The 23,484-nt window shown below is 42.3% G+C and overlaps 2 protein-coding genes across 8 annotated transcripts in view; one reads left to right on the forward strand and one right to left on the reverse strand.

Annotated features, from left to right (window-relative positions):
* LOC144942889 (IgGFc-binding protein-like) overlaps nt 1-4,244 on the forward strand; it is a 41,963-nt gene extending 37,719 nt beyond the window's left edge. The window contains exons 24-27 of the mRNA XM_078869890.1: nt 820-1,065; nt 1,528-1,690; nt 1,855-1,933; nt 3,247-4,244. Of these exons, the coding sequence (XP_078726016.1) occupies nt 820-1,065; nt 1,528-1,690; nt 1,855-1,933; nt 3,247-3,356 (598 nt within the window). The 3' untranslated portion in view covers nt 3,357-4,244. The remainder of the gene's footprint in view (nt 1-819; nt 1,066-1,527; nt 1,691-1,854; nt 1,934-3,246) is intronic.
* Nucleotides 4,245-4,438: 194 nt separating this feature from the next.
* The window catches only part of CEP164 (centrosomal protein 164), a 38,724-nt gene continuing 19,678 nt past the window's right edge, over nt 4,439-23,484 (reverse strand). For 5 of the 7 annotated variants that reach the window (XM_078870044.1, XM_078870047.1, XM_078870048.1 and 2 more), the window contains 12 exons: nt 22,966-23,080; nt 22,289-22,362; nt 21,664-21,847; nt 19,253-19,360; nt 18,502-18,619; nt 16,581-16,779; nt 15,979-16,100; nt 15,276-15,345; nt 14,438-14,560; nt 11,656-13,735; nt 11,147-11,260; nt 4,439-7,702 (listed from right to left, as the gene is read on the reverse strand). In XM_078870044.1, the coding sequence (XP_078726170.1) occupies nt 13,639-13,735; nt 14,438-14,560; nt 15,276-15,345; nt 15,979-16,100; nt 16,581-16,779; nt 18,502-18,619; nt 19,253-19,360; nt 21,664-21,847; nt 22,289-22,362; nt 22,966-23,080 (1,210 nt within the window). In that variant the 3' untranslated portion in view covers nt 4,439-7,702; nt 11,147-11,260; nt 11,656-13,638. The remainder of the gene's footprint in view (nt 7,703-11,146; nt 11,261-11,655; nt 13,736-14,437; nt 14,561-15,275; nt 15,346-15,978; nt 16,101-16,580; nt 16,780-18,501; nt 18,620-19,252; nt 19,361-21,663; nt 21,848-22,288; nt 22,363-22,965; nt 23,081-23,484) is intronic. The other 2 variants (XM_078870046.1, XM_078870045.1) reach the window with 2 other exon arrangements.

A 23,484-nucleotide genomic window follows, 5' to 3' on the forward strand; every position in this document is an offset into this window, starting at 1 on the left:
AACAACAAGCGACCATCTTCACGTGACTTTACCGAAAGAATGTTACACTAAACAATACAAAAACATGATCGTCCAAAGTACAAGAGAGGTAAACAAATCACCCAAACGCATACAAATAAAACTAAACCATCCCCATCCTACCAGCCAAAGCCCACTGAGATATTAACTAATTTCTCAGAAGCAACCTGGCCACAAATGATAGCTTAACAAAGTGGCTCATCATTTGGACATTTATCGCAGTAAAATAATCTAAATAGTCTCAGCTCGGTAACCAACGAATGCATACAAAAGACATAACCTTCATTTTCACGTCTGACGTAATGTGAAGAGTGCAGATTCAAAATGAGTGAGAGAACTTGTTTGTGTGTGCGTGCAAGAGTGTGCATTTGAGCAGTGACTCGAGTAACTAAAACATAGCGAATTGACACAGTGGGGAACACAGGTGGTGCATCTGTCAGTCATCTCAGTTGGTTAACCCATAACACCTGGGTCTGTCCTATGGCCTCCTACCAGCGAGTTTTCAACATTACACGTGGCCTCTAAGCGCACCTCGGCTGGCACAAGTGCTGCGGAGGACTGACCATTACCTCGTGACGAATTGCAGCTGTTTTTGTGTCTACATGTTTGTTGCATGAGATTGATTCAAATCAATGATCATTTATCAGTCATCTGGCATGCGTAGCATGCAAAAGCAGGGATGTCGCGATTTAGCAAACGCTGGTCTACGCGGTCACAAATTGAACCCAAGGTGACAACACGACGGGCGGCTATTTGTTCCTCCGTCAAAACTAATAACCTTCGTCTTTTCATCGGTTGCAGCAACACGGAAATCACGATTCCGACGCAACCGGGGAAGTTCCTTCTGCAGATGCGCCTGTACAAGAGCGACGCGTTCACGAGCGTGTACGAGTCGACCGTGAGTCTTGGCACCGACGAGTTCCTCTACGTGGGCATCACGTTGACCGGCGGCGACCCCGCGCGCTTCAAGCAGCAGATCCGCGACTGCTGGGCCACCCCGACCGCCGACCCCAACCACCCAGTGCAGTTCATCTTCGTCACTAACAGGTCACAACCAGCGCCGGGGGACGGCTCGTTCGGTCGCACCGGGCCCGCGGTGAAATGCGCCGACCGCAAAGGAATCGTGAAAATAATGAGGGTATATATGGCTATAACGGTGCCCGCCCTCTCCCAAGCCACTGCTGGAGGAGAGTTTGCATGCACCGTGTCGGCTCGACGGTGTTTGCTTGACTGTGCATCGCCACGCCGGTCGTGGGTAGGGGAAGTGAGGGTCCATGGGCTGGCTCGGATGTCACCCGCCACCGACGTCAACCATGGATGGGAAGTGAACTTATTTTAATGGGTTCATCATGCGGCGCGCCAACTACTGCCACGGTGTCAACACTGCCCGACACATTGTATAGATGTGTTTTTTCAGCACTGTATGTACAGTACGATGATGTTTTTGTTTTTTTGCTTCAATACGTAAGCTAACATATTCCCCCCCCCCACCTCCCTGCACACAAACAGCTGCCCGGCCACGCAGGATGCCTCCGTGAAGATAATTGAGAATGGGGTGTCGCAGTTTTCCAAGTTCTCCATGAAGGTCTTCAAGTTCGTCGGCAACTACAACCAAGTCCACCTCCACTGCAGGGTGGCCGTCTGTGATTCTCAGTCCACAGTGTGCACCAAGGTACCAGACAGCACCACCACCCCCGTGGTGCCCACCGCCACGTCTCTCAAACCTAACGGCGTCGTCGTCGTTGTCATCTCCGCCGCTTTGATAAAAGATAAACGCGTGTGTGGTTCTGGCCGAGTAACTGTTGTTGTTATTTTGTTGTTGTTTTGTCGATGCAGAGGTGCTCGCTGAGGAATGCAGTTCCCGATTCAGAAAAGGACACAAAGATCATGACTCTTGGCCCGCTTGAAAGAAAAGGTAAAAGGGTCTCGAATAAACACGGCGTGACAGAGCAACAATATAGTGACCTCGAGATGGCACCGGTTTCTCCAAACTGTGAATGTCCACTTGGACTGCCTACTATAGAGTGCGTTTGTTCCTTAATAGTTATTAGATACTCGAAGCAAACCTTGAGTTTACAATTTTAAAGGACCTACATAAACAGTACCATAACTGTGAACCCATTATCAGTACCTACCTTATTACAGACCAATTCAGACCTTACTGGTCACCCCGTGCCCTCATAAATCTCAACATTCATTCTACAAAGTCCCACCACAAAGGAGAAAAACAAATGTTTGCCCGTATTGAAACGGCTGTACACCGTATGGACCTGAAAACTCAAATTCCCTACACAATAATACAGGAAAACCGTATGGGTTGACAGGTATGCAGTACTGACAAAAGTTAATTGCTTCCGATCATGTTTATTTATCAGTTCCGTAATAGTGACGCGCCAATTAGCTCAGTCCTGATTGGTAGCACAGTCAACTGCAGTGCTTTATAAATTGTTCGACTGTGCCGTGGTTCATGGGCTAATTGAAATGTAAAAGTGATATCTAAATGTTCTTCTGCTGTTAATTTTGAAGCGCCTGCAAATCGGAAAGCGAACGCAAAATTACAGAAAGAATCTTAATTTGCACGCGACGTGATCTGACGGTGAAGTTGAATTATACACGGGCACCAATCGCTTCATTTGCCTTCCAGGGGGCTCCCAACCCCCTGGATACCACCCGCCACAACCCCCGGCCCATCTCCCCCGAGAGGGGCGTGAAATGGACGGAGAAATATTTTCTCGAGCTCAGCCGGGAGAACTCCAGCTGAAATTAACCCCGGATTAACGCAAAATTACAAAATGATGCAGATTTTTGGAAAACAGTTTTAACTGGAAACCGGATTATGAATCGTGTTTTTTTGTTTGGGAGAATGGGTAGGACATTGGTTAGTACCGTATAATCATCCATAATAAGCGAACACAATTCGCAACAATTCAACAGCAGGTCATTACTAGAGTACGCTGCCTGCTGTCAAAGCTTACAATAAACACCCTGCAACACCATTCACAGGTGTAATCCATGGCGTGCCTTTACCCAAATTACAAACAGAAAACTTTCCTGGGCCCCAACTAGGAAAGGTCTTACAAGTAGCTACCATTAGATCCAATCTCCAATGAGAAAAAAAATGAGCACTGAATCTTAGTTGGCTTTAACTCGGGCAATTGATGAATAATGAATGATTGATTGTTGACATGTTGAACGGCTGAACTAACTGATCATTGTTGTGTCCGACAGAGGAAAAGCCGAGCACATCGGAAGGTCAAAACTCGGCGGCTTCCAAGCCAGCCTACCAGGCTGCAGCCCTGCTGCTCCCTCTCGCTTTCGCGGCTTCCGTTCTCATGTAACCGCAGAGAGCCACTGTTGTACGACGACGCAGGGACACTGGCGAAATATCCTTCCATCGCTATCTCAAAGGCGCGCGACCGTAGGAGAGATGCATTGAATCCAACGCAAGCTCTTAATTTTTTACATACCTGGCAGTAGCTGCGAAGTCGGAGCCTAGTGAAGCAAGCACAGCCTTCGTCAGATAAGGCAATGCGATAAAGAGTTAAAAACGATGTCTTGTTGTGTCAAGAAGGATGACACCGATAGTTTGGTAGAGAAGCAGGAATTAACGCCCGTGCCAAGACGCTCGATTTATTAGGCTCTGAATTGCCCAGTGATATAACTGTCAGGGGTTATAAACAACCAATATCAGTGCCAGTAGAGTCCCACAGAAATTATCTTGCCTATTTATTGCAAACGATTTTCGTGTTTGCCCATATTAACTCGGGTTCTATACATGCATAACTGCAGAGCCAGGCTGAAGAGATGTTATTATTGTCCATCATGAACACAAACTGTAGTGCCTTCTGCTGTGCATCATGGTAGTAGTAGTAGCGTTTCCAGTACATACATCTGTCACTTATTCTGACAGGTGGAAAATGTGAAGTAGGTTTGTTGATTTTGTTTTTCAAAAAGTCATTCTCTGCAAATCATTATTTTATGTTACATTGTTAATTCTAGAATATACGTTGCAATCTATCTTCGGTTTTAGTAGGTGCTTTTATATATCTCGTTAATGACAGCCTTGGTTTTTTTATGCGTTTCACATTATAAAGGGTGTTTAGAATGTTTTTTATACAATCAGGGAGAAATGTCTTTAATTATGCAACCATATAATTCCAAATGATGTGTGCTTTGTAAAAGTAATCAAATTTGCATTGTTTTACTCTAAGTATCACAATAAAGAATGTTTATAATTGACTTTGCTTTACTCCGAGTATTACAAGAAACATGTATTTTCAAAAGGACATTCATTTTTACATGTAACCATATACGTAAATCACACATTCAATAAATCAAATTTAGAACCCAACCCTCTATAAGAAAATGCTGTATAGTAAATCAAGAACGCAAACCTACACACACATGACGGCATGACATGATTGCTCGATTCAATTTAATAGATCACAGAAAGTCAGTACATACAACAACACATACATATTGAAATACACATGTGATGCACTACATGAGCATTATTATAGATATTGATTAATCGAATGGATCATTTACACCTCTACCATACAAACACTGCAATATAAATATATGACACCAACACATTGATCAAAACCACTGGCCTGAAAAGGAACACTAGAAATATACAATATATAATAGGCAATGTTTCACACAATGGCCCTTCTTCATATCACATTAATAGAGGCCCCCACTGGCCTTTTCACCTGATTGGCTCACAAGTGATGCCATCACATGTATCCATCTATTTAAGAAGGTAAGAGAAAGATGTCTCCAGAAATCTGGCTGTCCGCCTGATAATGCTAGTTGTAATTAAATGTGGGTTTACTCTCCAACTCAACCGGTGTGCTGAACCAGTAACTCATTAGTACGTTCTGTTTACGTGACAAACCTTACTAATTGGCTGTGTCGGGTGGTGGCGGTATTTACACTATCAAACCCAAAAATACATCTTATGGATAATAAGAGTTGGTAATTGGTAACTGCTCTTTACACCATGGGACCTGATGAGAATTATATTTTTAAAAGTGTTTTCTGATACGTTTTTAAATTGGCATATGAATAGTTGTCGAATAGTAGTAACAGAAACCATCCACTAATAATAAATATTACTAAATAAACTAATTGCTATTAAAAGTAAAGTTGTAACATGTTTAGTGGTACATTTCATTGTAGGAATATTTGTTCTTGCGAGGGCACAATCCACCCAGTATTGCATTCATGGGGTCCAATATATAGAGCTAAAAATAAATCAAATGAAACTAAACACGTGTAAGGTTTGTCCAGCGCTCCATGATAGAGTTGTGTTTTTTAAGTGAAGGTTCATCTCGGCCAAACGGCTGCACGGTGTTCAGTTTGAATGCCAGTCGAACCCCTGTCCCCTTTCTGGTCTCACCACTGCACCGCTGCCAACGCAGCATCACCAAATCATGTTCAACATAAATAAATCAGGGTCACATTACTAACACGCCAAATGGAAACTAAAAAAACGCTCCAGTGTGCGACTGTGGTTATCCAGAACAGATCCGTACAACATATCACGACGCGATGCCCGATCCATAAAACACGAAAGAAACATCACAGCGATGACACTCCGCTACTACTGACGCGGTTGTCTGGCTTTGACCACCTGCATCTACGTCAGCCGTACAGCGCGAAGAAGAAGTTTGAATGCAAGTCGACCTCCTGTCCTCTCTCTGGTCTCGCCACTGCACCGTGCGCTGGCAACGCAGCATCACCAAATCATTTGTTTAATAGAAATATATTAGCGTCGCATTACCACCGTGACACACATGCTACGGGTTTTAAAGGCCACACCTCTCCAATATTGCCTCCAACGGTCTGGGATCATCACAAAGTATTGTGTATCACTCTGCTTTATAAACTTACAAGACATATAAATACCACGACGATCTTACAAGTACATATGCGTTAACTACAGCAGACACAACTACTTAAGCATTCAGGTGAAAATAATACCAAGAATATAGATAGAGTTCCTTTGTATTAAATGTTCCACATGGTCTTACTTAAAGTGACGTTTTAAAATCGACACATTTTAAATAGACAGCAGCATATTATCATTCATTATTTGCATTACAAACATTGCTTTTATGTAATATATCTATTTCAACCACATTCTGAGTGATAAACTTAGTATTTCTAAATGTTACATTAAAGTTTTTTTCCAAACAGAGTTACACTGGAATATAATATTGCTTCCGAAGGGTAAAAAGGATGCACATTTCCCAGAAACACAAGCTTGGCTAAACATATGGATTGTCCTTCTAAATTGGGTCTTGTGAAGGAGCTGCCTATCTCAATGGGCATTACCAGCTGAAATAGATGTCTGAGTATGATATGGATTTTCTATATCGAATGTAAAATATACACACCGTTGAGAATCATTTCCAACCAGAAAGCCCACATTTACAACATCCTTGCGTCCCAAGTATGGTCGACAAATGGACGTATTGACGGTACACCGGTGGTGCAGCATAGCACACCGGTCGTCATAAAACAGTTTAAAATGTAAATTTGAATCATCAAATCTGTTCATCAGTCTTGAATTGACCCTGTCGCCAAGTTTGCTGAAACTCGCCAAAAAAAAGGTCAATGTTAACCGTTGCTTTGGGTTATGTTGAATCGATTAACCGTCCCAACCAAGTCGAGGGCACGATGAGTCAACATTTCCCTTTGGAACACGGAGCAGCCAATCGTCATCAGGCTGGGTGCTGCTATAGGGCAAAAGACTGCGAAGCTTCGCGTTCAGCTGCTCATCGCGTTCGTCTTTCGACTGCTTCAACATCATGAGAACTGATTTTGATGCACCACCCCGCCAAAGTTTCTGACCGTAGTTGCAAATCGAGGGAAAATAAATGTTTTGAAAAATTAATTATCGTTTTTATACCACGCACAGTTGTACTAGCAATAGGTTCAAATGTTAAATATCATCTCGTGTAATGTACAAGAGCCAATTTAAACTTTAATGTAGGGCCCCCTGTATAACTTTATTGTGTTAAAATCATCCGTAATCACAAACATCGAAAGAAACAGATTCACAGTCATTATTTGTCTTGGTTCTTTCGGTAAAGTCACGTAGAAGGTACTTTACCGAAAGAACCAAGAATATGAATCCCTGCAGTCATGAAAGCTTTAAATCAAAAAAAGAGTCGTTATTTTGTTTCATTCATTGCAATGTGTCCATCCGGCGTTTTAAAATCGTGTAACGTGTCTTTTAAATGCCACTGGCCAATGTTGTGAGCGTGATGAACCCCCATTTGCGATATGACCGATCTGCACAATTCAGAGAATGGTGATGGGACGCGCTTAGCATGGGTAAACAATCTTCTTCGGCTGATAATACCTCCACAGTGCAAGGAGTCGATTGTTGATGCATCCCACTTTTTAAAAAAGTTTAACTTGAGTGTATATAATGCCAACAATATTGCATCCTGCGTATCTATCAAAATGCATCTTATACATCACCATTGGCAAGTACTGTAATGTACTATCTTGTTTTATGTCAACCCAGGAATATACAGCATATTTAGAAAGTGAATGTTAAATATTTACGAAATCGTGAATTGTTGTTCTCGAATGTTGAGGCTCTATAAATCGTGGCTTGTAGACGACTCACCAAAACTCAATAGCCATCGTAAACGTGACATAATTTCTGAAAAAGAAACACAACGGAACACACGTGGCAGCGTACACTTTAAACAAGCACACATTGGAAGTAAATGTGCATACAAAATATTTATATATATATTTTACTTTTACAGAAAATTGTAATCCTTCATTCAGCAACAAATGTTGTCCGATGACATGGCAGTGAAATAAGCTCGTGTGCAGATGCTCGGTGGATTATAACATCACGGGGTCATAAGAGGTGACAGCGGCTTGGGGGATGCCTTCATCCAGCAGTGGAGTGACCATGGCTGATGATGATCGTGACCGTAGTCAATGATATGCTGATATGTGACAGGAACGTTGCAATAAACATTTCTGTAGTGCAAATACGGTAAGAATAAACATAACCTTTCTGTTTGTTAATATTCATACGTAAAGTTTCACTTCCTCGGTGAGGTTCACCATCATTCTGTGAGAAGCCAAATGTCCCCCGTATAGGCTCAACATTCTTTTGAGACAAGTGCTGTTAGCAAGCACCTACGAAGGCTGACACGGCACACGAGGGGGTGAGTGGCCAGCACCACGTCCGGTCGCCTTCGTCTCCCCAGTGGCGATGTTTACACACCACACCAGGTACTCATCTGAGGCTGAGTCGACCGAGGGGAGGCCCGGGACCGGTTCAGATAAACGTCACTGGTGTTGGCCGTGAGCAGGAGTTAACTCGGGTCACCGGGTTTGTAACGCAGCGCGCTAACCGCGACACTATTGCTCCCGTACGAATGCCGACACGCATTCATACGCACACACAACAAATATCATCCGTACAGATGTTCACATTGTTATGGTAAGTGCTGTTAGGGGGCACCTATTTAAGAGCAGCAGAGCACATGACAGAATGGTGTGAGCAACACGACACCCAGCCCGCTTTGTATCACCCGTGCTGCTGATATGTACGTCTGGTTTAAAGCTGTGCCAACCTCGGGCAGACCACTTACAGGGTTCTGATAACACTTGACACCGATGTCAGCTGCGGCTGGGAATCAAACTGGGGTCCCTGGGTTTTTTGGAGCACAATGTGCCAGCCACTGGGTCATCATTTCCCACTCTACCCATATATACATCACAATAATCACAATAATAGTTATTATGAGTGCCTTTGAGGTATAATGAACACTTCCTATGCTGGTAGTTTTTCAGCGGTAAAAGTGCCATTCGGGAAAACTGAGCGATCGCCGTTTTCTAAGCGGCTCAATTTACACGGCCAGATGAAATTAATCACATTGGTCGATTCCAAAAACTTTTAAAAGCATTTACGTGTGTGCGCAACACAGCATCAAAACACGAAAGAAAAACGCGTGGTAGTATAGATCGCGGCACAAACTTGCAATGTGGATGAGATGACACAAACTCAGGACTGAGTTGCATTGATAAATAAGCGTCCCCGCCACACGAATTAAGTAAAATTCGCCAGTGGTAATACATTTGTGAGCGACCACGTGCAATCAATTGCATGAAAACGGTTGGTCAGATCATCATAGAACTGGCTGTGGAGGGATTAAAATCCCAGGCAGGCGCCGAGCGAGCCGTCCATTGGCTTTTCGAGTCGATAAAATTAAGTGCCACAGTGATTGTCCTTTTGGTAGATAAAACCTCCGCACGTCAATGTGAAATTTCTACCGCACTCTAATTAGGAAATGGGTGCGCTGCTTCAAGCTTTGCCTTGTTGAGAAAGTACTCTCGGGGGCTTTTCTTTCTTTCTCTCAACAAATTAATTTGGACATCCGGGCACGAAACTTTCTAATTAATAAACTCCGCAAGAGGTCACGCTATAATTCATTCTATTAAGTCGATTGACTGAGCACGACGAGCCTCAACCCTCATGTGCTTAATAGGGGATGGCGTTCAGGTGAAATGCTGAAACTTAGACGCCAACCGTTGCCCCCCATGAACCCTGCCTTGATCTAGGGCATGTTGAGCTCATTAAAATGTATAACGTTCACGGGTGGCTAAAGTGGAAAAATCTGGCTCAAATACATGATTAATACCTTTATTGTGTTAACTATTAATATTTGTTGTGAGTTTCTCAGAATATTGTTGCATTTCTCTTTGGGCAGAGAAATGCCGAGATCGATCCCCGCATGATCAGATAAAGATCTACTTTACACCCATTGAGTCTCCCCCTTTTCTATTTTAAATGTCAAACTATGTTGCTACAGCTGTTTTCGCGGTTGTGCTGTATGGCGCTCCAATCCGTTTTCGGTAGGGTCGCCACGTTTTCCACTGTTGACCAAATCCTGACATTTCTCAATCAGCCCTTGGGCACTGCCACATTCTGTAATAAGGTTCAACACAATACCAGTCCCAGACCTCGGTACAAATCAATTCTTGCTACCCAAACACACACACGTACTAATTCCCAGACTGTCGGGATCAAATCTAGGCAGGTAGCAACTCGTTTTTTGGGGGTATACCGCGTGTTGTTTGGCATGATGTCCAACGTCTGAAATCAGTTCCTTAAAAATTAACCAGTAAAAACTAAGTTTTTCACTATAAATCCTTTATATGCGTGGCGGCTAGAGTCCTCTCGTCCTCTGGCTTGAGATGGCTGCCACCTATGGGTCAGATGATTGCTTGCCACCATTAAGCAATTGGTAATTACATATATTTTTTTTTCCTAAAAAGTGTAAAATTTTGGGAAAAAATGTTCACGAAAATTAATTGTCACGCACAACAAGTCTGTGTGCAAAATGTCAGCTCGATTGGATCACGGGAAGTGGGTAAAAAACGACCGAAAAATTTGCACGGTCGTAAGCGCGCAAGCAAGCAAGCAAGTGCGCAAGCAAGTGAACTTAATATAAAGGATTTAAAAAGCACCCAGTACGTGAAGAGAAACGTCGGACTTCATGCCAAACAATGCGTGCAATGACCCAAAAACACATCAGAGTGAAAGCGTGCCACTTCATTTCATAAATGATCAATGTTACAATTTTTTCAATGGAATTTTTTGTTTATTCTCAATGCCATTTATTTTGCAATCGTTACTTTTTGGAAAGTTTGAGTAAATTGATTGACTGCGTAAGAAAGTGAGCGGTTGTTTTTTCCAATTCACCAACATTGTGAAATGTGGGCCTCCTCTGTGCGTGCAAGTAGATGGGTGGGTGATTCCAGCTCTCGGCAACACCAGTGACGATTATCTGAACCAGCCCTGCGCCTCCCCTACGTCGACTCAGCCTCAAATGAGTACCTAGCACGGTGCGTAAACATCACCACTCGGGAGACAAAGGCGGCCGGGCGTGGCGCGGCCACCCACCCCCTCGTGTGCCGTGCCGGCCTCTATAGGTGCTGCTACTCGATCACAGCACTTGCCCCAAAAGTCTATCAAGGCTATACGGGGAACCTTTGTCTTTGACGCATTCTTAACACCTGAAAGGGGCCGAGATGAAGCAACGGTGAGAGAGGGTGGAGACGCACACACAGGTGTCCGTACCTCTGCTCTGGAGCTGCGGCGACTCTGCGAGACAGACAGCACATGCCAGGGCAGCGGGTACTGCAGCTGGTACGGGACGGGCTGCTGCTCCTTGCTGAAGAAATCAAAGCTCAGCTGTGGAAGCGCAAACAAGCACGTTGCAGATTGCATTGCGTCGCACCGAATGTTCAGCCACCGGGGGCCCGCTGTCAAAGCGCACGACCCATTCGCAAAGAGCTTTGTCGTGTCGCGTTACCACTCGAACGTCGAAAATCCTCAGCCCTCGTCACGTTTTAAAAGGTGCACTATCAAATCAAGCGTCGTTTGCCCATTAAAATGAGCAACTATGATTCAACAAGAAACGCGGGTGCATATCAACTCTGAAAAAAAAACATCGTGTCAAGACTTAAGCAACGACAACCACTCACTCGTCTTATTATTGCAAGGTATACACACTTAATGTATGCTTCTAAAATGCACATTGATATCTACATATAATGTGCGCGCACATAAACACCACGGACGCTCACCTCGCTGACCCTGCGGGTTACCACGTACAGGATGGCGACCAAAGTCGCCAGCATAGTGTCCACGGCGGACGAGAGGGATTGGAACCACATGGAGCTGGTTCGGGTGCCACGCGTGGACTCCCCGGCTGCGTTCGGGCGAGTTTCGCTTCTAACATAAGTCGCTTAGGCCAAAGGGGAGGTGGTCGCGCTCCCCACTCTCTCCCACAACATTATCCCCTCCACACATCCACCACGCCAGCCATCTGGGGGGGTTCCTAGACGGTTGACCGGAGGCACACGTACAATTGAAGTGCAAATAACTGCATTATGCTGGCCACCCTGTTGGCTTATCACATACGACTAGAGGACCAACTATGTGTTTTTTATATAACTTCAGAGATTTTGAGTAACCAAGGCAACTAAATCAGCCACGCTCGTCTCTTCCGCAAAACACCCCACACAAATCCGCCTCTCCCCATCATTGTGTCCCATGTGGATACATAATCCTGGCAAAGCTCTTCATAGGCTTTCATTTGCTCTCAAAATGTCATCACTAAACGTACATCAGATGCAAATGGACCAAATGTACAACTTGTAAGCGAGGGTGTTTTTTAAGTGCGGTATTTAATTGTTTAAAACACACACACGTATGGAACAAAAACCCAAGATGAACGTAGAGCAATGATGCAACACAGCACCCATACAAAGTGAAATAAATATTTGAATGTCACACGAAAGAAAACTTTGAGATTTTGCTCAACAACAAACACCATTTGATTGCTTAAAATACATTAAAACCAATGCTCACGTGTTGGGTCAGATGTGATTCCCAATTCCCGTTGAATGTATTAATTGTAAATGTGCCATTCACAACGGAGAAGTGAAATCTCAACAAAGCAAGCATGCACATGGGTCTAAAAATGCCACGTACAGTATTACAAAACCTTAATTATGACATTAATACATCTCAACTGTGTATAAGCAATGTTCTAAACTGATTTTAAATAACACACCTTTACATACATTGAAGCAAAAAATATACAGATGTTGCGCTTTATCCTATCAAATACAAATTACATTCAATTACCTTTTTTAATGTTATTGCTTAGAAAATAGATTATGTTTTATAAAGTTAAGGCTATACCACTGTGTAAGATGGTATGTCTTTATTGAACAAGATCAAGCTCATTCTGTTCTTGCGTATGGCAAGATGTTCAGGAGCTAAATTCAAATGTAGAGGTCTGATAGCCACGACGGCTTCAGGAGAGAGTTCGTGTCGATTTGCTGTTCCTCCAATGAAGCAGCGTGGACGAGTGGTTCACGATATGGTCCATCAAACCAGTTTAAGTTTCATATGCAAGTAGTGTAACATATTTGTTACGTAGGAATAATTTTTATTTTTTTAAAACCTACGTATTTGTATCAAGAATATAAATTGTAACCATGTTAACATCTTCAAAATTAAATTGGTCACGTTTAAACACATATGACGTGTGAGCATTTATTACCCACAAGCTCATTGCATTCTGAAGGCACTTTTTAAGAGTGATTTCAAAAATGAGTGGCTTATCAGCAAGTACCGAGATGAGTTACATCGTCACAGAGTGAATGCTTTTTCCTTAAAAAAAAACACTTCTTAAAAAAATAAATTGTGCGGTGACAGAACGAGTTCTGCATTTCTTCTGAAGCGAGTCACAAGTGGCCTCTGTCGTACATTATTTCGTGCCTCCAAAATGACGAACAAGTATCACAGTAAAATTAAGTAGTGTCTTCCATTTGGTCAATCCGCAATACAAGCTTCATCTTTAGAACAACGCCTTTCAATTGTGCTGGTCACCTCATTTTTATTAAACGCACCCAATCACACCACCCACCAGGACTTAGTTTCGAAGCTATTGCAGCTGTTGCTTCAGATGAGTCAAGTAAACATTCTAAAATCCGCTGAGTGCATAGAACCAGGATCGCGCAGCACACAATTTGGTGATCCCCGTCAGGTGGACTCTGTCACTGTTGATAGACGTGGATGCTGTTGTGTTCATCCAAGCCCAACTGGAGCGGCCGACCGGACAGGGACATGGTAGTACTGGCAGGAATCAGAGGGCTGATCCATTAAGGAATAATTTAACCTTCAACAATGCAACACAGTTTAGTGACATGCCACCAACTTACTCACATAAATAATTTTAAATGCACTTCATAAAATAAATGCAACCTGTGCATGCGTGCAACTGCTGAAATTCCCTCGCACAGGTTATGTTACAGAGTAATTGCCTTAGGTATCCTTAGGCATCTGGCTGTTCTTTAGCTCCAAGTCGCTGGTTGTATGTCATACCAATCGCGTGCACGTGCAGTCTTTATGTTCAACCCACTGTTGGAAGATGGCCTCTCAAAGCCGTGTGGGTCATGCGTGTTGACTTGAGCAATACATCACTCTTGTGAGTGCAGGTTGGTGAAGTCGGGGAAACATGTACGTCGGAGAACAGAAGTACCGTACAAAAACTGATTGTGCTGCACTGCTCCCTGTTGCCCGTTAAGTAGTCACCACTCTTAATAAAAATGATAATAAAACACTAATGGTAGCGTTTATCATTATTATCATAATACACTGGTAAGGAATCACTACTAGTGATAGAGCATGCGTTGCTATAACCACCGGCCAACCTTCAGCAATTAAACTGTTGGTTCTGTGCAAACCGAAACACTGGAAAAGGCCACACTCTGCTATGCTACCCAAATGCGTGAATATTTTGGCATTGCTATAACACCGTCATTGTAATTAACGTCACCACCATTGTAAGGATACGATTTGCTGTCTTTTCTGAAGTCGTGCAGCCACTTTCTGTGTTGGGCGATCGAGTCCTGCAGGCTGGATGGGTCCACACCGACTCCTAAGGCTCCAGCTTGTTGGAATCGGCGTATCTGCTCACTGAACACACCACCATCCACTTACTAAGCACATGCTCCCGTACTAAACTGTTTCACTTGGAGTTTGTTCATATGGGTACAAAACTGTAATCAATAAACAATGAACAGAATTGTTTGCAGAGGTTTGTGTTTTGCAGTTTCACACAACAGCGAATCCAAGTCAATATTCACAATGCCTTTTTTTTATCCTGATTGTGTTATCAGTGTCACATCATCGTGACAGAACGTATCCATTCAGATCTCTCGCATTGCAGTAAAACCCATGTCCTAGAGAATGGCCCACAAAACCTTTGGGTCACAAACTTGACCTTTGGGCCCCACACACGACCTTTGGGCCCCACACACGACCTTTGGGCACCACACCTGACCTCTGGGCCACATGCGACCTTTGGGCTGCAGAGAATCTTTGGACTGCACCCAAGCATTTGGCTGCACGCTAACCTTTTAGCCCAGCAGAGCCAAACTTTTATAATCATTGTGTGATATAATAGCGTATCCCATGCAAATGCGGCCAGGGTGGTGGGAAATGGGTGGTGGCAGTAAGTCAGCACAAACCCGGCTCAACGCTGTAGGATGCGGGTGACGCAGATGTACGCGGTGACGTTAACACAGCGCAAGCGCAATTGGCCGTATACCAGGCAGCCAGGCAGGAATCCAGGTGGAAAACCTTTTTTTCTAATATAGTATGAAATTAAGCCATTCAGCACATCTGATACCTGGCAGATAGGTATCCCATCATGTTCTCCGTCCTGATAGTGGAGGTAGATCCAAGTGGCGGAATTCCTCCTAAATGTGGGGGAACATAACCAATGAGATATGAATAACAAGATATAAATAGTACAGATGGACAATGGATACTATCAGTTTCAAGTTGTGTATATCATTTCTGGAAACCACAACATCTATATTTATGCAGAGCGTAGTCTGTGACCTATTGCTCAATCTGGATAAAAATAGGCCACAAAAAGGCTCGATTTGTTACAATGCAGAAGTAAGGCTCTGATAAGAAAACCCAGTTCTACATCTGAGCGATCAGTTGTGCAACAAAGTCGCTCTCAAAATCGCTAAAATTTTATCATTGTCTGAAACTGCTTTGACCACATCTGAGCTAGTAGTTGCGCAACAAGGAAATTAAGCGACGTATTCAGGATTGCAACTTCCAATCGCATTACCCAAATGTGTGCATGTGATGAAATACATCGCTACAATAGCTGGGCAGATCGATGCTTGAAGATAGAGTCCATCTCTTCTGTAAGCAATCGACTGTGCAACTGCTTCCACGTTTTAGCAAGTCGGTTGCATGCAATCAAGTTGCATGTAACCGACTGCTCCAGGCGTGGACCCGGATTTCTGAGTTAAAAGTCGAAATTCACAGCGGAAAATGTTTGACTGCAAGAATGGGGCACACGTCCCGCAAACCTGGAAAATACTTGCGCCACTTCTCAGCCATCATTTCATCCACCGTCTGAGTGACACTCGCCGGCACAGGGCCCCAAGCATGAGCCAGAGGAGCAGAAGACCCAAGGCCCATCTGGGATGGCCTTCAAGCATACAAGTTAAATAATGTTAACAATGTTATCGGAACTGGATTACATATGTGTACATGCATGGGTAAATATACTGCAAACGTTATTTTTTGAAACATTTTAGGAATATCAGAATCCATTTCCGCTTAACCACAATGATAACTTGGTTTAAAAATAAAGATGTATTCTTATTGGTTTCATTACTTTACGTATATAATCTAACAATTGCCCTGATCTGTCACTAACGGAGTAAAATGTAGTCACTTAGTAACAACATGATCATATATTTGATGAAACTTTTAGTGGCTTAACCTAATATTCCCCAATAAATAAAACTAAACTTACTCTACCCCGGATTACATTCACATTTACAACTTTCCTCTGACTGAAAAAAGGGGTACCGAGTACTTCATCACAAATTGCTGCAATGCTACTGCATGATACGACATTGCAAAAAAAACTCTCTGATGCAGAACACGAGAGGGCGTGTGGTACCTGAAGTAGGCCGAGATGGGTACACCCCCGGTCACAGCTGGCGGTAAGGCACCTGTTGCAAATCGAGTGCCAAATGTTGTTAACGAAGGCTGCGCCTGTCCCAGCAACGTGAGAACGTTTGTAAGTTCTCGACTCAGCCTCTGGATGGAGGAGCTTAGGTGCTGCACTTCAACGCCTTGCACAGCAGACTGTGGGATCCCTATATAAAAAAAACAATATAAAAATGTTTTAACACGTTGGCATTTGTGACCAATATTATCCATAACGGGTTTTTTGGGTTCGATCGCATAAATATCGATGTGTCGTTAAACCCGCTACCACCCGACACAGCCAATTATTACGGTTTGTCACGTAAACACAACGTGCCAATTCGTTACTCGTACAGCACACCGGTGTTGGAGAGTAAACCCACAACATTTAGAATTCGACACCGACGTTTCGCCAGTAATCTGGATGTCGCTTGATAATGCTAGTTGTCCGATGATGCTAGTTGTGATTACTGGCGAAACGTCGTAAGATGATCAAGATATGTAGTGCGGACACAAGACTGATTAACGTTTACGAATTGAATTGATATTGAGAACGACGCATTATATTACACAAAACTCCATTTTACCACCAAATTAATACGGATTCAATTTGCTACGAATTCAACTGCAATTTTCACGAGTATTAAAAATCCATGGAAATCATGCATTTTTTGCCTTGGTTTTCTAACATTGTCACAGATAAACAAAAATGCTTTTAATTTCAACTGAAACTCCTCAAAGATTACAAAAAAACAAACATATTTTGACGTAAAGAAAAGCGTGACATGTGTTGGAGCTTTAGTGGCATGTATACTTTTGCACTCCAGTGGTTTGTAAAGCCTGCGGATTATCATGTCAAAGCCACACACGCAAATGCACAAATAAAATCAGCTTAGCCAAATCCAGGGAGATTCTATTTTAAGAGTTGTCCTTGGGAGCATTATTGTCCCAGCTGGTGCTTAAAAGCAAATATCCTGGCTGCCTACATTGAACGTTCAATTTAACAGTTTAGAATGAAAAAAACCCATTACATTTTGTTGGCATATTCCACGTGACATCACAAGCCAGGAAATGTGGCTCAATAACCGTTAATATCCTTTGTGATTACACGTGCACTTGCCAACTGAACCATTATGCAGAGTTACTCAACTTAACTCGATGTAATGCGTACAATTGACGCAGACTCGTTTAAATCAATTTAAAATGGTGTGACCATTTACATGTAAGACATTAGTTAGTACACGATATTATGTTCCTTAACACAAATGTATTCTGACACAATAAATGTTTAATTGTCAAAATAACAAAAATGGAAAATTAATCTGAAATGTTTGAGCCACAATGTCATAATTTTTATAAGTGTATAATTGCAACTTGTGTAACATGCATGATGTTGTGATGGATTAGGCTGTGCTAACCCTTTCGTCTGCACTCTGCTGGTATATTGTAATTTTTGATAACTTACAAATTTTATGAATGGTACCTTACAAACTTTATGAATGTTCCAGATAGACTGGTCATATGTCCACGTATGGCCCTTCGTCAATCCACTGCTGGAAGAGTGCCTCCACATGCTTTACAGGTCATGGTGGCTATATGATTATACTTCACCATACTGGCCAATGCAGGTTGGTAAATGCAAGAACCATAGAAATGGAAGTGTAGAAGTACAGTGAAACAATGGATTAGGCTGTACTTTCTCTCTGCTGACCAAAGCGTAGCACCACAGCAGCCTATAAAAATTGTTATATGTATGGGGGTCACCGATCCTAGCAATACCCAGGCACAATCTTGCTTTGCTTTCGAGAACTGACAAGAAGAAGCGCAATCCAGGTGCTTTGTTCAAAGGCATTTTAAAGATGAAGGTCAATTTATAGAAAACTTTTGCTTACGTTGCTGAGAGCTGAAGTCCAAGTCCATTTCGCTGCTGAGATCGTCCGATGACATATCGATATCAAATGTTACTCTCTTGCCATCCAGTGGCACTCCTTGGCTTTCTTCATCTGACAACTAAGGCAGCAACATTAAGACACAGATTAAAAGTACTTTCGTGTGATAATTAAAATGTTGACCTGTAACACAAATAACTGCAAGTTTAACGGTTATTGTGCACACCATTTACAAAGTGAACGTGCGTTCCAAGTTAATACACCCTTCTTATGGAGCAAACCAAGTGATGTCATGTAATCAGGTTTCGGAAATGATCAGGTGATTCTCACCGTAAAATATTTATCTCACATCTTTATCGTGCCAGTATTACTTTGCTCTAGATTTAACACGGAATACAATTTTTTGCTAAATGTCAATCCAATGTGACAAAAAATACACACTTAAAATGGACAATTATTATTAGTTCCATGGTTGAAATACACTTTTTAATTAAGTTTAAAAACTAAACATGGGAATGCTATGTATAACATGAAGGCATTGGAAGTTATGTTTGTGCTTGATTGCCTTGGCTGTCTTATTCCTGTACTTGACTTTCTATAAATGTATTTGACATTGCATAAATGTATACTGTGTATGCTGCAGCTGTAAAAATTGCTGTACATATGATTAGATGTTTGTGTTTTCTACGTCGCTATCCATGGTGTCAAGAAACAAGCAAAACATTTCTAAAATATATACGTTAATTCTCTTTACCACGTCCATCACGGACTCCTTCAGCAGCCCCAATTTCTCCTCCTTCTCCCGCAGAAGGCTGAACCCTTTACGCATTGTGCTTCTAAACGCAGCCAGATGCTTTGCTTCCTGCAGGCAGGAGCACAAAATGAATCACACATCAACCACAAAACGTTGCTGATCTCGTCAAGGAGCATAAACCATCACATGAACTCCCGGTTATTCTCACAGCAGCAGTGGATGTTGGCTAACCAGCGAACAAAGATGGTCACTGGATCGTGTGGTTTTAGATGTTTCTTTACTTTTTGGTTCTTTCGATAAAGTCACATAGGTATAAAATAAAATAAATCACGAAAAAAATCACGATTTATTTTTTTATTTTATACCTACGTGACTTTACCGAAAGAACCAAAGAGTATGGATTCCTGCAGTCATGAAAGCTTCAAATCAAGATCAGATGTTTCTTGTTCATGTTTTTGTTTGTTGCGGTTGCACCTGACTCAAGAGCCGCATGGCTCACAGGGTTATACCTAATAAATGAAAGTGAATATAAGCCACTGGAGCTATGCACTTTGAAATCGAAAACGCATGTCTTTACAAATTCTTGTGTTTAGTTTGTTGTCCTTCACCCGCCTCCGATTATGGTGCGAAACAAGTTCAACAGTCATAATGGAGGTTTTTGGGTTAGATCGCATAAAATATATAAATGTGTCGTTAAAAGCCGCCACCACCCGACACAGCCAACTAGTAAGGGTTGATTTTCTTTTAGTCTCGTGCTGATTATTTGTCCTGTTTTCCCAACGTAACATTTTCCACACGTGTCGTTAATCCTGTACACACCTTCTGTTAATAGCTTCGGTAATACATCTTTTGTACCAGATATTAATTTCTGTATTTTATGTACCGTGCCAAATCTGACTCGGATGTTTTGTTTTTCCAAACATCTGGCTAGTTTATCAGTTACTCCCGCAATGTACGGTATTTGGATCTTCTTAATTACTTGGGCAGTTTCAATGCTCGTGTTATTCAAAAACCAAATCAAATAACACGAGCATTGAAACTGCCCAAGTAATTAAAATACACACAATAGACCGGAAGGACAAGATCAAAGGGCTTGCATAATGCACATGCATAATGTAAGTTGACTCAATAATCCCCACACTTTGCGCAAGAGCGCAGAAACGTGGTCACCACATCTACGCCTCTATATAAGGAACGAAACAGTTAGACTTCTCCACAAATTTGGCTGTCGCCTGATGAAGCTAGTTGTAATTACTGGCGGAACGTCGTACTCAGATTTTAAATGTTGTGGCTTGGCTCTCCAACACACCGGTTAGTGCTGTACTAGTGACGAAATGCCACGTTCTGTTTACGTAACAACCCTTACTGGCTGTGTCGGGTGGTGGCGGGTTTTAACTACACATTTATATATTTACACGATCTAACACAAAAAACCTCTTATGGATTATATTGGTCGCGAAAGCCTACGTGTTAGACCAAGTTCAACAGTACACAGACAACACGAACCATTCTGTCACTGTGCCCGTCACAGCATGTGTTCCTGAGCTACACAATGGGCAGCAAAGGGCAGCGCAGAAATATATAATTGTTCGACTGTTTGTCATTGCTCCCATGTCTTTGCTTCCCACCTGCAGCAACACACACTGACCCAGCATGGCGATGTATTATCAAATGACTCTCCACACCCCGCACTGTGTAATACAGCCTTCATCCAGCTGCTGTGCATTGAAAAAAGGGCTGAACATTTCAACCTTGTGTCACACAGCCTAGGACAAGCAGTCTAGGTTATACACGTACAGTCATACCTCAGTATACGACCGCTTTGGAATACGTCGAATTTGGTATACGTCGTGTTTTGACGAGAAAAAAAAATGTCTTAGGATACGACGTCTTGCTTGGGATACGCCGTGCTTGCTAGAACTTGTATGGGTCGGGATGAGTCACCGCGTACCCGCGTATACTCCGTTCCTCACCACCATCCTCGTAGGCTATCAATTCCTCTCAGCAAGGTAAAGTGATGTTAAATTGTATTTTTATTTCAATTTATTTTAATGTATTTATGCATTTATTTTAATTTATGTATGTATTTTAGTAATAAGTAGTGTCTATATTATTTTATACAACCCCATTAATGTATAGTATGCCATATAAAATATAATTTCTTATACTCTGGAATGGATTATTTCCTTTCCCTTTATTTATTATGGAAAAAATTCGTTTGGTATACGTCATTTGCGTTATAAGTCCTACATTCTGGAACGAATTAACGACGTATACCGAGGTACCACTGTACAAGATAACATATGATTGTTTGTTTGGGGATTGTGTCTTCCCTTAAATGACAAACTTCGTGGTAATCCCCCTTAGATGTTTATGTAACAAGCCGTTGTGCTCATCATGTTGCATCGTACCTGCTCCAGGACCCTGTGGGAGTTGTCCCCCTCCGCTGTTGTGCCAGAAATGCCGAGCGTGCGCTGTGATCTCTTTGCTGACCTCAGGACATTGTCCTGGTGGCGCAGGCTGCTCATCTGCTCGGTTATGAAGCGTTGCGCGCGCTGCAGGGAACATTCCTCCTGGGCAATGTACTGTCTAATGCTAATGACAAACACGGAGAATACTGCATGGGAAACTTTCCGATGTTGTCTATTCAATTGGCATGCAATGCAGATCAAATTACATCTTATTGGGCAATAACTTAGGTCTCTCGTTATCCGTTTATGCGTACTCAAGAACTGCATATGTATTAAATCAAATGCAAAGTCCAACAATGTCAAATGTACCCTTTAGCCAGTAGTACAGGGCTTATAATTGTATTTTAACTCGGAAAATCAATTCACATTGGTTCCTGCTTGAAGTTTATGAGCATTTCAAAATGCTCTTAAAACAAAGGCACTCTCAAGACAATTACTTATTTGCCAATTCCAACAAAAAATCACATGTACTCCCACTACATATAATATTAAAACAATTAGGTTCGATACTATTGTCATATTTGATTATCACATACATGCAGTGCAAGCAATGTGGGGCACAGACCTGCTGATATCCTTGAGCTTATTGTCAATCCGTTGATCCTCTGCATTGCTTGAGCCTGGTTCCACACTCGATCTCTGTGACATTCCACAAAATGTACAGAGATCGTGTAAACAAGCTGCTCAGCAGGAATTTACTTACACATTATATTTAAAATCTACTTTTAATTATTCATTTGCGAATGGAAATAACAATGCTTCTATATTCGAGGGTTTGAATTTGGTTTTCAATGCTTACTTAATGTTACATTTAAAATGTGTTTATATATACTATATATTAACAATCATACATACTTGTACATTTCTATGTACATATATGTATTTGTATTAACTCAACGTAACTCAGGTTACCAGGACAGGAGATAATATATCAGGAACATTTGACTCTCCAACACTGACTGAAAAGTTATGAATGCAGAGTTAATAAATTCCTCGAATTATATTTCTGAAATTCAATCATTTTTGTTTGGATTCAGCTGACAATATTCACTTTTACGCATGACGCCCAAAGGATCTTGAACATCCACTTTACAGCAAAGAGCATGGTTTTATAATGACATACATTTCCAACATAAATGACGTGAAATTAAATGTCGAGCCCTTCGGTAAGATTGCTCATCCATGAGCACACAGGATTAAAAGTGAAACTGTAAGCTTGGCTGAACAAAACAATCCACTTACCGTCACCTCCGGACCTGTGAGATCCTCTGCACGAAGCTCTCCATGAGTATCTTCGCTTAACTCCCTGAACGCAGCCTCCACGCCCTCTTGGCGGGTAACGCTTTCGTGCAGTTCACTGACAGATAGAAAGTCAAACACCGCATCGTTACCCGACATACATATGCACATTGCGTACATATACAGCCCTTTAATCAACCCACTGCTGGATGAGGGCCTCCGCACACTTTTCAGGTTAACCATACTTCACCATGCTGTTTCGTAGCGATTGGTGAAAGTAGGGAGCATAGAAACACAGAACATCAATTGATTTTATCACACTGCCCTCTGCTGCTCAGATCGTAACTCCGCGAGTATGACAATCAGCTCGTACATGGTGGGTTAACCATCCAAGCTCAATCCAGGCTCAAACCTGCTTAGCTTTTGAGATCTGGTGAGATTGGGTACATTCAGAGTTCTGAGTTAATGCAACGTGGCACAGGCATGCATTTGATTGAGATGGCAAAATTAAGTGCCATGTCA

Source organism: Lampetra fluviatilis, chromosome 29 (genome assembly GCF_964198595.1).
Source record: "Lampetra fluviatilis chromosome 29, kcLamFluv1.1, whole genome shotgun sequence".
In the NCBI taxonomy this organism is placed as follows: Eukaryota; Metazoa; Chordata; class Hyperoartia; order Petromyzontiformes; family Petromyzontidae; genus Lampetra; species Lampetra fluviatilis.